The following is a 14,229-nucleotide window of genomic DNA, read 5'->3' as shown; positions in this document are numbered from 1 at the left end:
TTTACATATTTTAAATGAGCAATCAAGCAAAACCAATGGACCTTCAAATACTGCAGAAACTTCTGTACACATCCAACCCACATCCTTGAAATATCTAGTTTAATCCTGACCATTTTTAGCCAATGCAGCATTTAGAAACATTTTTGAAGCAATGACAAAACAAAAGGTTGGAGTCAAACTTTGGAAGGAGTGGAAGGTGGGTAGTTGGGGTGGTAAGCCCAAGGAGAAAGATGGTGAGACAGTAGGTTAGGGTTGGAAAACTGAATCTGGGCACTTTGAAATTATCTATATTTTCACATAATCACATGAGAAATCTACAAATTAAAAATATAAAACTATATATTAAAAATAGACCTTGGGATAATATTTAAGATCTCAATTTACTTGGAAGTTTTCTTAAAATTTCATTGAGGTAACTAGTACAGGTGTTAGTGTTATTCCTTTTTTATTTTTATTTACTTTATTTTTTGTTCCTTTTTTAAAGGTAAAGAAGGTGAGAGTTGTCTTTGGCCAATATAGCTGTCATATAGCAGAGCCAAGATTTCAGCCCAAGTGATTTAATTTCAAAACAAGTATTCTTTTAAGTATCTTAAATTCAATTTTCACAAGTCTCAGAAACAAGTCCAACTATATCAAAGAGAATGTATCACAATGTAAGTGTCCTAATAAACTTCATTAATTCAGACTATCTGGAACAGAGCCAGTTCAAATTATAGTGGATCATTAGGAATACAGAAACTTGGGTTCTCATCTCTAAAGACCCTACTATCTGTAAGCCCCTCAGCTTCGATTCTTTCATTTATAAAAACAGTTGGATTGTGGTATTTAAAGTTTCCTTGCTACATCCTTTGACATTTCAATAATGATCTAATTGGGTCTCAGTTTCCTTCTTTGTAAAAGGAGAAAGGGAAGACTGCATGCTTCTTATAGTTCTTTCTTTCCAGTTCCACATCTTATTTCTAAATTCATTTCTGTTTTGTACAACTTCACATGTGATTTCTTAATAGTGGCTGGGTGTGGGATAAGGGAGAGAAATTGGAATTCAAAGGTTTAAAAAATATTAAAAATTATTTTAAATGTAATGGGAAAATATTAAATAAATAAGATTAAATTCATTTCTGGATGGAGTCAGAGGGTAAGGGAAACCAGGTAATTGTCTTATAGCCTAAAGTAACTTAATAAACAGCTAGGAACTGCATGTAATTACGTGTAAACAGTTGGTGAAAAGCCCTGCAAGCCATCTTCTTCCATCTTCTTAAGTAAGCATTCCTCTTGCCTTCATTCTTTGCTTAGTCAATGGTACTTTGAAATAACTGATGTAAAGCAGCAAACATCCACTCAGTCAGCACTGACATTACCATAAGTTGTAAATTAGCTCATCCTAAGTCTGAAATTTTCATGTACCTATTGAAAGGTGGCAGATAGAAGCCTAGGGACTGAAGGGGGAGAGGGGAAAAATATTCAGGAGAAAAATCATATTATAGATTGTGGAGGGAAAGAAAAAGTATTAGAATTGCATTGGACATAGATAGGATTTTAAGAAATCCCTTAATCCAAATGAAAAGCAATTTGTAATAATAGTCTTATGAAAACTGAGCATTAAAAAAAACTAGGATCCCAAAGAGCATGGGAAGAGTACCAACGTATATATAAAAAAGAAGAAAAATTCCATTTGTATATAGCAAGTATGGAAGAGATTCTTCCCTTGGCTGGAAGCTTAAACTAATCTCTTTTGGGGCTGGGGGGTGGTGGTGGTGGTGGGCATAGTAGAGATCAGAATGGGTCATCTTTCAGGCTACTCCTAGGCAATCCTAAATGAACAAAGAAGCATTGAAATCTTGAATTAAGATTTAGCTGTCAGGCTTGTAGGGAAAAGGACATGAAAGATCTGGAGGTGTTTGGATTTTCTGTTGTTTTGGTAAGGGCAGAGGTTCAGAAGGAATAGTTTGCTGTCAGATCAAAGTATTTCAGTGCTAGGAAAAAGCATGAGGATTTTTTTTGGGGGGGGGGGAAGAGATGAGGGTTGAAGGAGCATTTTTTCCCCACTGTTTACAAACACTTTATTGTTTCCTTTGTACAAAATACAAAAAATGCAAGTCCAGGAAAAAGCACACTCCAGCAAGGGCAGACCCACCACAGAACAGCAAATTTTGTCTAGCAAAGATGCCATTGGTTCATTAAACTTTATTTTAGTGAATACATGCATTAGAGAAAACAAAAACAAAACACACAAAAAGGCTGAGTTCAGTTATTTCTGTCCCTCAAATGCCTATTTTCAAGTCTTTGAGGGGCAAAAAAAAGATAATTAAAAAGGCATTCAACATTTTTTTTTCCATAGAAAAAAAGTCAACACTACCACAAAATTTTTAGTCACACTGGTTAAAATCCTCCCAAAGCCATGGCTTCAAAAAAAATTCTTTTTTAAAATCCTGAAACTGACAGTAAATACAAGAGGTTTGTTAGCCTAGGTAACCATTCAGTAGTCTGAAGAATCTTTTAGACATTTTGAAGTCTTAAGCCTTTCTATTCACTCCTTGCAGTGCTTCAACCATCCCCATCCTTCTTCTCCCTAGGATGCTTAGCCCAGAACAGCAATGCTTCTACAGTGGAGGCTCTATTAAAAACCCAGCCAAATTTCCTAAGACCTAGTTTTGGAACAGAGTCAGAGTAATGTACAAAAATATTCAACAGAACTATTAAAGATGTAATCAAGGAGTGTTTCCTTCACAGCAAAGGAGTCTTTGCTTCTCAAAGAAAAACTGCATTTTTTTTGCATGTTCTTTAGGGTTTGTTTATTTGTCCCATGAATAAAACGGCACCTAGGGAAGTAAAAATAGGAAAAAAAGAAACTGTTACAAATATGTATATATATTTACATATACCTACAATATATACAACATGTATATATGAATACATACATGTATAGCATTTTATTTGTTTGTGTATGTACTTACATATATACCTATAATATATGTATATATGAATACATATATAGTATTTTATCTATTTGTGTGTATTAGAACTATCTCTATACCCATATTTCTATCTATCTTCTTTCTAAGAGATTTCATTTTATTAAGAACTTAGACTGTGTATGGATTTATATATATATATATGTACATATATATTTACATATACCTACAATATATATATGTATATATGAATACATATATGTATATACATACATATCTAGCATTTTATCTGTGTTTGTATATTAGAAATATCTCTATATCTCTCTATATATCCATATTTCTCTCTCTCCTTTTAAAAATTTTTTTTATTACAAATAATTTTATCAGTCATAGGTAAATAAACTTTTTTCTTTGTGTTGTATTGTTTAAATTTTTTTTTTCTCTCTAGTCCCTCCTTCTTTTTTTAATGATAGCTTTTTATTTACAGGATATATGCATGGGCAATTTTTCAGCATTGACAATAGCAAAACCTTTTGTTCCAATTTTTCCCCTCCTTCCCCCCACCTCCTCCTCCAGATGGCAGGTAGACCAATACATGTTAAATATGTTAAAGTATATGTTAAATACTCTCTCTCTCCTTTCAGAGATATTTCATTTTAAGAGCTTAGCTTATGTATGGACCAATGTAGCAATATATCAAAGACATGCGAGAATAAAATCTTCAGAGGTCTAATCAATGAACCTTTTAAGTATGTGTCAGAATGTTGTAATATATTCAAAGATATTTTGCAAAAATGTGAAATTTCCTACCAAATTTGACCACTGCATCTAAGCCTTTGGAAAATCCGGGTGGTTTCAGTCAGTTAACCGTCATGCCTTTAAAATGCTATTATGTCTGTCCTAAACGATTACAAAAGAGACCCACCTACGAGTCTGCCAAAATGTAAAAGGTCCCACATTCCCAGGCAGCAGGCTGCCAACATGAGCTCCTGCCAAAAACTTTCCTAGATCTAAAAATGCCACCCTGTAACTCTTCACGGTTGATTGATGTAGTATACAAAAGCTAGGTAATTGCTGCCACAGAGTAATTACAGTATTAAGTGGAACAATCCTGAGGCAATAAGTCTTGATAGAGCTATGTTCCCCACACATTTCTTTGAATGCCCAAATTCAGTACATAATAGAATCAGTAGTAATCACTTACCTGTAGGATTGTGTCGAATGAAAAATAAAAACGGTCTGTCTACTATAAACCAAGGAGGTGATGACCTTGCTATTAGAATGGCAGCTAGGAAAGAAAGAAAGGGGAAAACGTATTGGAACCAAGAGGAAAATATCAGTAATATAAACAAGACATGGGAGGGGGGTAGGAGGGGACAGAGCTGGGGCAGAATTAATATTTCTCTTACTAGAGAATTATTAGTTAAAGTTAAATTAAATAATTAAATAGTCTCAGCAGACTCCTTCCCCTCACTCCCTGTCTGGTATGGGTCAGGGGGAATGATTTGACACATAGAAATACCTTTGTTAATGTCATTTCCTTCATTTATAATTTCCCCCCCCCCCCCCAAGCTCTTTTATTTTGTCCATTTGCTAACTATCCTTTATGGCCTTCCTGAAACTGCCACCTCTATGAAGTCTTCTCTGACCTTTCTAGACCGCTATGGCAGCTTCTTTTATATCATTCAGATGATATATAGTATTGCAAGTAAATTTATTTTTTTTTGGGTGAATAAATCTAGTCTTCCTTCAACCTAATCTGTAAGGTCATTGAAAACAAGAATTATGCTTTACACTATTGTGTCTCTTCCCTTCCTGCTTCATCAGCTGGATGAGGGCTGTGCTCTCTGAGCAGCCGCTGAATAGTATAACATTTAAAATATAATAATTTACAAAAGGAAAAGCATGCTTTCAGACTTTTCTAACCTTCTTTTACCAATATCCTTTAAAATATAACTGAAAACAAAGTGAGTAAGGAAGCTCATCCAACCTGGTTAGGGCCCCAAATGAGAGCTTTCAGAAACAAAAATGTGTTAAATGAAAGCAATTTAAAGAGCTTTGTACTTGCAATATTGCATAGTTGGGGGAAAATGCTTCAGTTTTTTAAAATTCCATGTATTTTTATAGGTTTCATAATCTTGACTATATGTACTTTTTTCCTCATTGCAGTGTCGTATCCTGGAAAGCAGAGATTATTTCATTCTTTGTGTTTGTGTCCTCAATTTCTAGCGGAATATCTGATATGCAATAAGTACTTAATCAATTGCCAGGTAGTTTGAGATTACATATATAAAAATGAAATAATTTCTACTTGTAAGGAGCCCACATTCTAATCATTAAAGCTCATTGACTGATGGACAGATGGACACATTAAGTGGACTGACTGATTTTTGTCCCACATTACTCAAATTTGGTATCATGATAATCAGTACTGGAAAAATGACTCAAATATACTTAGTTTTGGAGAGATTTATAATTTTCTTTCTCGAATAATGATCATAATGATGATAACTATTATTTATATTCTATTTTAAAGTGTGCAAAGTACTTTACATGTTACCTCATTTGATCCCCACAACAACCCTAAGAGGTAAGTGCTATTATTATCATCCCAATTTTACAAATGAGGAAACTGAGGCAAGCAAGGATTAACTGATTGCCCAAGGTAATAAAGCTATCAAGTATAGCTAAAGCTGAATCAGCGTTTTCTAATTCCAGGTCCATGGTATTATCTAGATGATTTTCTCTGAGTTTCTGTCCCCAGATTTCTGGGCTGTTAATTCTGGGCAGAGATTGTGGCTCATCTCAAACTTTCCCTAGATGGTGCCCTGCACACAGGTCATTGATGTATGAATTAAATATCTGGGATTCATCAGACAGATATCAATCCTTCTCTTTGCTTTGGATAGAGAGGGAAGTTACTTTCTATTACGAATGAGGCAGTTCTACTACCTGGGGATCATGGTCAAAGAAGCGTGGTCTTTCTTAGTGTCCAAAGTGGAAAAAGTCCAAAAGAACACAGGACTTAACAGTAGAGCTCTGATGCTAATCAGCTGGACGAGGACTGAGCTCTCTGAGAAACTGCTAGGAAATATCCACACTGGGCACTTACTTGTTGCTGCAGAAGCTTTGGTCCCGTCTTCGCTCACTTCAATTTTTGCTTTCTGGATGATGTGAGACACATGAAGGTTTCCTGATCCTGTTCAGGCAAAACAAAGTAAGATTGAATTTTAAGTCACACATTTAGCCTAATGTGAACAAAACCCATGCAAATTATTGTTCTAACTGACCACCAGGTGACTCAACGGATAGAATGTTAGATCTGGAGAACCGAGTTCAAATGCAGTCTCTGACATTACTAGTTGTGGGGTTCTGGGCAAGATACTTAATCTTATGTCTCCTTAAATTTACTCATCTGTAAATGGGGATAATAATATCTATCTCTTAGACTTCCTGGAGACTCAAATGAAGTAATATTTGCACAGTGCCTGGTACATAGCAGACACTATATAAATGCTAACTATTATCATTATTCTTGATGGCATGGAAAGTGATCTGGTTAGCCAATGACTGAAGCTTGTTGTTTTAGGGTCACCTCAGATAACTGAATTATGCAACAGTTCCATGAACTTGAAGGGACCTTAATGATCACCTAACACAGCCCTCTCAGATTTACAGATGAGAATACTGAGGGCTAAAGAAATAGCTTAATGAGATGGAAGATCATATAGGAGAAGTCACTGACCTTAAATCTCTCATATGGAGGTGATTAATGCTCCATAGATCATAGGAGCATAAATTCTGAACTAAAAAATATTGGAGATTATCTAATCCAACCTCATTTTGCAGATGAGGTGAGGTTAATTGTCTTGTCCAAGGTCACACAGACTGTAAGAAGTAGGAACAGGAAATTAAATCTGATTCTCTGACTCTAAACATGATATCACTCTTCCCTCTGTACCTCAATGCTTCTGTAAGAGTCTAAAGGCATCTCACAAGGGAGCTCTTTGCATAGTATTCCCACCATTATCAGCATCCATTTCACACCAAAGGATGACAAAATCATAGGTACAGCATCCTCATTAAAGTGCGCTGCCATACCCATGTAAGCATATTTGTCACCTGTTAGGAATAAATAATTGGGGTGAGGGGGGAAAGAATATCCAAAGCTGTATCCTGATTGATGAATCAATGGTAATTGGTTGAATTCTTAACCTTTAACAGGAATGAATTTGTATGAGTGTATTATGCAAAGTGTCTAGATATTTTCACTTCCCAAAATGGAAAAGAACAAATTCAAAACTTTAAAAGATAACATATCTATATATATGTATATATATATATATAGATATATTTGTATATACACATACATACTGAGATCACATCTTTGAAATATTACATTGGGGGGAAAATTATAGAAAGTGAGATGTGATAAATGTAATTTCAAACCTATAAATCCTAAAAGTATTTGCAAAGGAAACATCCTTCTCTCAATTCAAAACAAACTATAATCAAGCTCATCTTTGAGATCTCATTTCAAATTCACAGATATAAATATATCTGAACTTCTGAATTCAGGCTAACCCTATAGTTACCAACCTCACACTTGAGCATCTGAAAAGGCCAAAAATAACTCAAAGCTTTCAGATACTGGAAAGAATTTAAAAGTGATTCAAATGTTTTAGAATGCCTACTTTATGAAATGAAAGTCTTCTGAAGATTTAAAAATAAATTGTGACAAGTTTAATCAGGTATAGATAGATTATCATTATCTTCAATATCCAATTGGACCATTTTGTGATGTCTATAGCAAAAAAATTAAAATTTGAAGTGGTCATTGAGAGTTGCAATACATGCTAAATTCTGGCTGCTTCCCCCAAATGAATATGAAAGGTCTATTATTCTCAGATGAGAATTCCTTCTCTCTTCTCAGTCAGAAGGTACATACCTAACTTGATTAGATCACACAGCCAGCAATTCTCAGAGGTGGGATTTGAATCCAAAAGCCCAGACCTCTATCCTATTCACTAGTGCCATGATATCCCTACTCCCAGATGAAAGTACAAGCTTATTTAGGAACAAAACTTGTCAAACATACTTGTTATTTTTGCAAAATTTGCCTTCGATGAATCAAACATGTCAGTAATGCCAAGAGCTTTCAGGGACTCCTTCAGATCAAGTTTTGCTGCTGCTGTGAATCTGGTATAAAAAAAAGAAATCAGAGGAACAAACATGTACTATTAGAATTCAACAAAGAAACAACCTAGGAAGAGGTTAGTACCCAGTGGCAAATTTTAAAAATAGGAATTTAAATTGGTACCTTGATTCTTAAACCCCAAATTTAAATATCAAGCAAATAGAAGCAATCCCTAATAATGGTGTTACAGACAACCTAAACAAATAAAAAGGAAGCTAGAGAGGAAAAGCTCAGTGTCCCTCTTTGTCCTACTAAGGGGAGGGGAAGAGAGAGAGACTCCCAAAGTATCCCCTTTATTTTTCTCTAATTCAGATGGGAAATGTGTGACCTGGAATGAAGGCTTCTACTTCTGTAAATGTGAGTGATTATTAGGCTCAGGAGCCTAGCCTAACTTCTTGCAGGGAAGAAATATATTCTTAGCATCCCAAAATGGAGCTTGGGACTCACAATCCAATGGTATAGAGTTGGAGGTGACTTCGGAGTTCAGGAGTCTCTCATTTTGTGAATGAGGAATGGATACAAATGACTTGTTTAAAGTCACATAACCAAAAAATGGCAGCTCTATGACTAGAACCGAGCCACGAGACTCTCAGTGTGTTAGATGCCCTTTCTCCCAGATCGTACTTACTATGGTGGTCAGCCCATTTAAGAGCTCCATTTGGCACCCAAATTGATTGCAACAAATGTCTGTGGAGTACTTCCATCCAATTAACCTTTATCTGTGGTCCAAAGTGCTACTTACTTGGGCAGAATCAGTTGCACTCTCTTTGGTACCATGTTAGTCATCCAGCTCTGTATTGTCTTGGTGCTGATGTGAGGGATGATGGCAGAGAGTGGGGTGGTGCTCTCCGTAGGCAGGGCAATCAACATGCTGATGCTTTCTCCGTGGTACGGCAGCTCAATAAAATTGTACCATAAATCATTAGGCGTGCTTGCTGACCCTACACAGGGAAAAAGAAATCAGAGTCAGCTTCAGTACAGCCTCCAAGGTTTCCTAGAAAATTCACAGATTGTCCTCCTCCCAAGTGCAACGGGTGCCAACAGAAAGCAACAAAATGTACACTAGCATATCCTCCAGGGCAAGAGAACAATTCAGGTTGACATTTCCTCTCCATAGTTCCTCTCTTGGAGGAACAAGGCCAAGTATAATTACATCTTCATTTCCCATGCAGCTTTACATTTCTTCTAATTTAAAAGGAGGTCTGAATAATATAGCTATTATGTTTCACTATCACTGCATTAGCCCTGGTGTGGATTTCAGCTGAAATGCAAGGGCAGAGACCTTGTTTTTGGAAATACTTTCAATTCTGGACTTTGCATTAAGTGGGGATCAATTATGAAAAAAGGAAGAATTAAGGCTGCCTTGAGGTCATGCTATTTGCCAGAGGGTAGGAACAGGAGTATAATAAGGAACATCTTTCATTCATTTCTGCAGCTATCCTAGTAAATGCATTTGAAATCCATAAAGATACAAAACACTCTGACAGAAATTTATATATAACCTCTAGAGCTGGTCCATCAGTGGATGCAGTACACGTGTATATAACTACCTACTGAGCTGGTCTTTCAGTAGATACAATTTGGATAATGTGCTTTGCTTTAACATGGGGAGGGATAGGATAGATTGGAATGTCTTTGGAGAACTGTGCAGTGCTTTTAGTGGTGCTCCCTTCCCTCAAATTTCTCCTTGAAGTGAAAGAGCATCTTTTTCTTTTTCTTTTTAATTAGTACTTTATTTTCCCAAATATATACAAAGATAGTTTTCAACATTCACCTTTGCAAAACCATGTGTTCCAAATTTTTCTCCCTCTCCCCCAAGACAGCAAGTAATGTGATATAGGTTAAACATATACAACTCTTCTAAACATATTTTCATGTATCATGCTGCACAAGAAAAATCAGATTGAAAGGGAAAAAGACATGAGAAAGAAAAAGAAAAAAAAAACAAGCCATGAAATACCACAATCTCCCGCTGACTTACAGTTGAAACCTTCTATATGTGCAGTCTCTCTTACTAGAACCTGAGTTCCTTAAGAATTGGAACTGTCTGACTTTTCTCTTTGTATACTCAGCACATAATAAGTGTTCACTAAATGCTTTTTACTTATTCATACTTAATCATGAAAGATTAAAGTTGTAGTTTCAACCAAAGAGTAATGGAGAAATGCATCAGGATCTATACATCTCTGGGCAATTTTTTGTTAGTCCATTCAATAGATAGATTTAATATATGAAACACTGAATAAATTGCCCTGAGACACTGTTAAAAACATATTCACCATACCAATAGTATGCTTTAGAGCAGAAGTGTCAGATTCCTAGCTTGAGACAACACTCTTGAGTGAAATCCAAACCAGATAAAAAAGTAATTGGTAGATTTTTAACAGAATAAATAAAATACAAATGAATATTGATAACATTCATATAAGTTTTCTAAATCATTATGGGACTCTGGGGAGCCTTGAGTTTGATATTACTGCTTTAGTCTGAAGGCCGGTCAAAGTGAATTAAAAGTTAAATCAGAGAACCTGATGATGAAAAAAACTCCACCATCTTGTATGAATTATGACTACTTCTGCAGGGGGAATGTTTCTTGAAAGAGTTATACCAAGTCATCAGCCTCTGTCTGTTCCTGAGTCTTCAAAGTCCAGTAACAGGACAAAAATCAAGAAAACTGGTGGTGACCTGGGATGCAGTGGATGACCTTAGTGTCTTTGATGTCTGACCAAGTTCTAAGTGCTGCACTCTAGGTGCCAGTAAATATATATTCACTGATGGATAATATTCCATATTTATTGATGTCAAACTGAAGTGTGAGTCCTCCCCCCGTTTTTTCCGAGTGTGAATACTACATAACACCATAATTACTGTTTTGGAGAGGCTTTTCCAGACAAAGGTAGGAATCTAAATAGGCAGAGGAAAACTGATCAGATTTCTCATTTTGAAAACTCCTAGGACTCATGCAATTAGGTTTCGTTAAAATGGATGTAGTGAGGTAGCCCTCATTTAACAATTGTACTGTAGGTGTTCAGAGGGTAAAACAAACAGCTAGTGAAGAACTGTATAAAGGGGGTAGTATAAAGGATGCCAGAAATCTAAATAATTAGAAACAGTCCATGGTCCAGTCATGTAGAAAGAGCAAGGGATGACTGATGAAGAGTACATGTCCAGCTGTTACCCTGCCCATGTCAACAGACCCAACAAGGAGGTTCACTGATGGATGGATCACATCAATGAAATGACAGATTCATCAACATTCTGACATATCAAAGTACATTTGTAGAGCACTTTCCTCCAACAAGCAGCTAGAGGTGATGACTAGCTCAAGATCATAGATAGTAAGCTGCAGAGCCAAAATTCTTGACCTCAAGTCCAGTGTTCCCCCATCTCTCCAAACTAGACTAACATTAGAAGAAGTGTAATATTGTTGGTAGAAAGCTAGTATCAGTCACAAAGACCCAAGTTCAATCTCTGCCTCTGATAATTTGACTATGGCAATTCATGGCAAATAGCCTCTCAGGACCCCAAGCAACTCTTAAGGCTCAGTAAGTCGGAGTACAAGTCACTAAAAATTCCCCTGTGTAGATGAAATCACCAGATTCTACTTTAAAAAGTAAACCGTTCTCACTACCTAATAAGCTTGGGACATTAGATCCAAGAAGAATACAATATTCTAAGAGATGGGTTGTAGTGAAAATAGAGGTATGAGCAGCTTGAAGGGTTTTACTATCTTTAAAAAGATGAATCAATATATTAGAAGGAAATTAGCTTTTGCCCCCTGGAAACCAGAACTCTGGTCTATCAATCAAGAAGTATTTATAAGGAGTTTACTATATTAGACATCTGGATAGTGCAGTGGAAAGAGTGTCAGGTCTGGGGTCAAGAAGATCCAAATTCAAATCTGCCCTTCTTCTACACTTAACTAGCTGTGTGACTTTGAGCAAGTCACTTAACCCTATTTGTCTCAGTTTTCTCATTTGGAGATGAACTGGAGAAAGAAAGGGCAAATATTCCAGGATCTTTGCTAAGAAATATCCAAATGAGATCATGAAGAATCAGACAGAATTGAAATGATTGAACAACAAAACATGTTGTCAGGCACTTCACTAAGTACTAGAGATATAAAGAAAATACTGAAAAAAATCTTTCCCTCAATATTTTAATGGCTGAGAAAATACACATTTACACAGGTCTACATAAGAGAGAGCAGATGGAAAGTAGTAATTTTAGCAGAGAAGGCATTAGCTTCTGGGGAGATTGGGAAAGGTCTTTTGTAAAAGATGATACTTGACCTAATTCCTATCTTTTGGGGCAACATTTTGTTGGGAATGTCTGTCTGCCCTCTTCCACAGGACTCTGGAATCCTGTCTGCCATAAAATCTACCTATCAAAAACATAAATGGACACAGGGGGCTCTGTTGTGCAAAGAACATCTTGGACCAGAAAATGCAATAGAATTAGTCCAGCTAGTGGAATGCATGACACCAGTGTCTCTTTAATGAGGAAATATTTAGACAAGCATATTAGTGTAACCTTTTGGAACATGGTGTTCCCTCTATCCACGGCATTCAGACAACAAGGCCACTCAGCTGCCCCAGCACACTCGGCCACTACTCAGAGATACATAATAACTCTCAGGATATGAGTGATTCAGTCCTTTGGTTGCTTGAGTACAAAAGATAGAGGGATTTTCTATCCCCCCTTCTAGCTTTAGACTTTAAACATTCTCAAGAAAATGAGTTGAATTGTTAGAGGCAAAATAAAGACTATTAGTTGGTTTTTTTTTTTATCATCCCTTGGAGAGGAATGATAATCCTCTCAGTCTTAATATTGCCAGAAATTTGCTTTTTGAGTCCCTGTGATTTCACTGGAAATTTGAAAAACCTTTAAGGCTATTTAGAAAACTGGAGCAATTTTTCCCCCTAACAAATCACTTTTTTGAAAAATCAGTAGGATTAAGTCATTAATAGAGAGAGATGTAGGTCAGGGATAAAATTTATGTGGGATCAGGGATAAAATATATGTGGTCTTTTGCAAGTCAATTCATTTCTTTTTGAGTTTACTCATCTATTATTTGTGGGGATTGGAAAAGATGGCTAAAAAAGTCCATTCTAGGTCTAAATTTATGACTGTGAATAAAACAGTATCAACAACAAGGGATGCATCCTGAATATGTACAAACATAAAAGCAGCTCTCTATATGGAGATTATATATGTGATTTATTGATTTCTATTTATATCAATCAATGCCCAGTCTTTACACATAGCCAATGACCATTTCTTAGCCTATCTCCCATATAATCTTGTATTTTCATGTTCTAAATCACAAATTTTTCAGTGGTCATTAAGATACATGCTAGAAAATTGATAAAGTGGATATTGGAGTAGGCTTGAGGAGAAGGAGATAAACTAAAAGTTTCCCTCTGGGGAAAAAAGAAAAGAAAAGATTATTTTTTCAGAAATGAAATTATATCCTTTCATCACTTTTTAAAAGACAGGAATAATTCATTGTGTGATTCTATGGAAATTTTCTAGAAACCTAATCTTATTGACTATAACTTCATTTCTTGAAGTAGTATTCTAAACACAAGATAATTCAGTGACCAAAAAAAATCACACCTGCGGCAGCTGAAAGTTATTGTTTTCATAAAACAATGAATCAGGAGCAGAAGGGAGTATAGGCAGCCTCTTGGCAGAACACAAAAGTTCTTTCCCCACCAAGATATGTCCCAGTTCTAAAATTCTATGTACTTTGTTCCACATTCTTGGATATTGAAGGACACTCAATATCTTTCCTAATTAGAAGATTTTGGGGATGCTATCAAATCTCACTTGATAGCTTGCAAAGAAAAACAATGGGAAGGCAAACATTTTTGCTCGAAGGAAATAAAACCTATAAAATTTGAATGAAAAATAAGAAATTAAGAAATGAAAAAATGTCAAAAAAGACCATGGATGCTTAGAGAGCCTTTATGTATCACAGCATGTGGTTTTATGGGGAAGCTCACTCAATTATACTTCATTTCTATCCTTAGTTCCCAAAGAGAAAATATAAAAAAGGCATTTACATCCTTTCTGAAAAACAAACAAAAATCCCAAACTCTTTCCTAGTCCAAATAA

At 35.8% G+C, this 14,229-nt stretch overlaps 1 protein-coding gene across 5 annotated transcripts in view; it reads right to left on the bottom strand.

Moving 5' to 3' along the window:
• Positions 1–2,034: 2,034 nt before the first annotated feature.
• Positions 2,035–14,229, bottom strand: part of SERPINE2 (serpin family E member 2) — a 71,287-nt gene continuing 59,092 nt past the window's right edge. For all 5 annotated transcript variants that reach the window (XM_074298594.1, XM_074298595.1, XM_074298593.1 and 2 more), the window contains 5 exons: positions 8,852–9,050; positions 8,011–8,111; positions 6,025–6,111; positions 4,117–4,200; positions 2,035–2,819 (listed from right to left, as the gene is read on the bottom strand). In XM_074298594.1, coding sequence (XP_074154695.1) covers positions 2,782–2,819; positions 4,117–4,200; positions 6,025–6,111; positions 8,011–8,111; positions 8,852–9,050 — 509 coding nt within the window. In that variant the 3' untranslated portion in view covers positions 2,035–2,781. The remainder of the gene's footprint in view (positions 2,820–4,116; positions 4,201–6,024; positions 6,112–8,010; positions 8,112–8,851; positions 9,051–14,229) is intronic.

This window comes from Sminthopsis crassicaudata, chromosome 3, assembly GCF_048593235.1.
Source record: "Sminthopsis crassicaudata isolate SCR6 chromosome 3, ASM4859323v1, whole genome shotgun sequence".
Lineage (NCBI taxonomy): Eukaryota > Metazoa > Chordata > Mammalia > Dasyuromorphia > Dasyuridae > Sminthopsis > Sminthopsis crassicaudata.
Note: the sequence above shows the minus strand (reverse complement) of the source record. Positions and strands in the feature narration are given on the sequence as shown.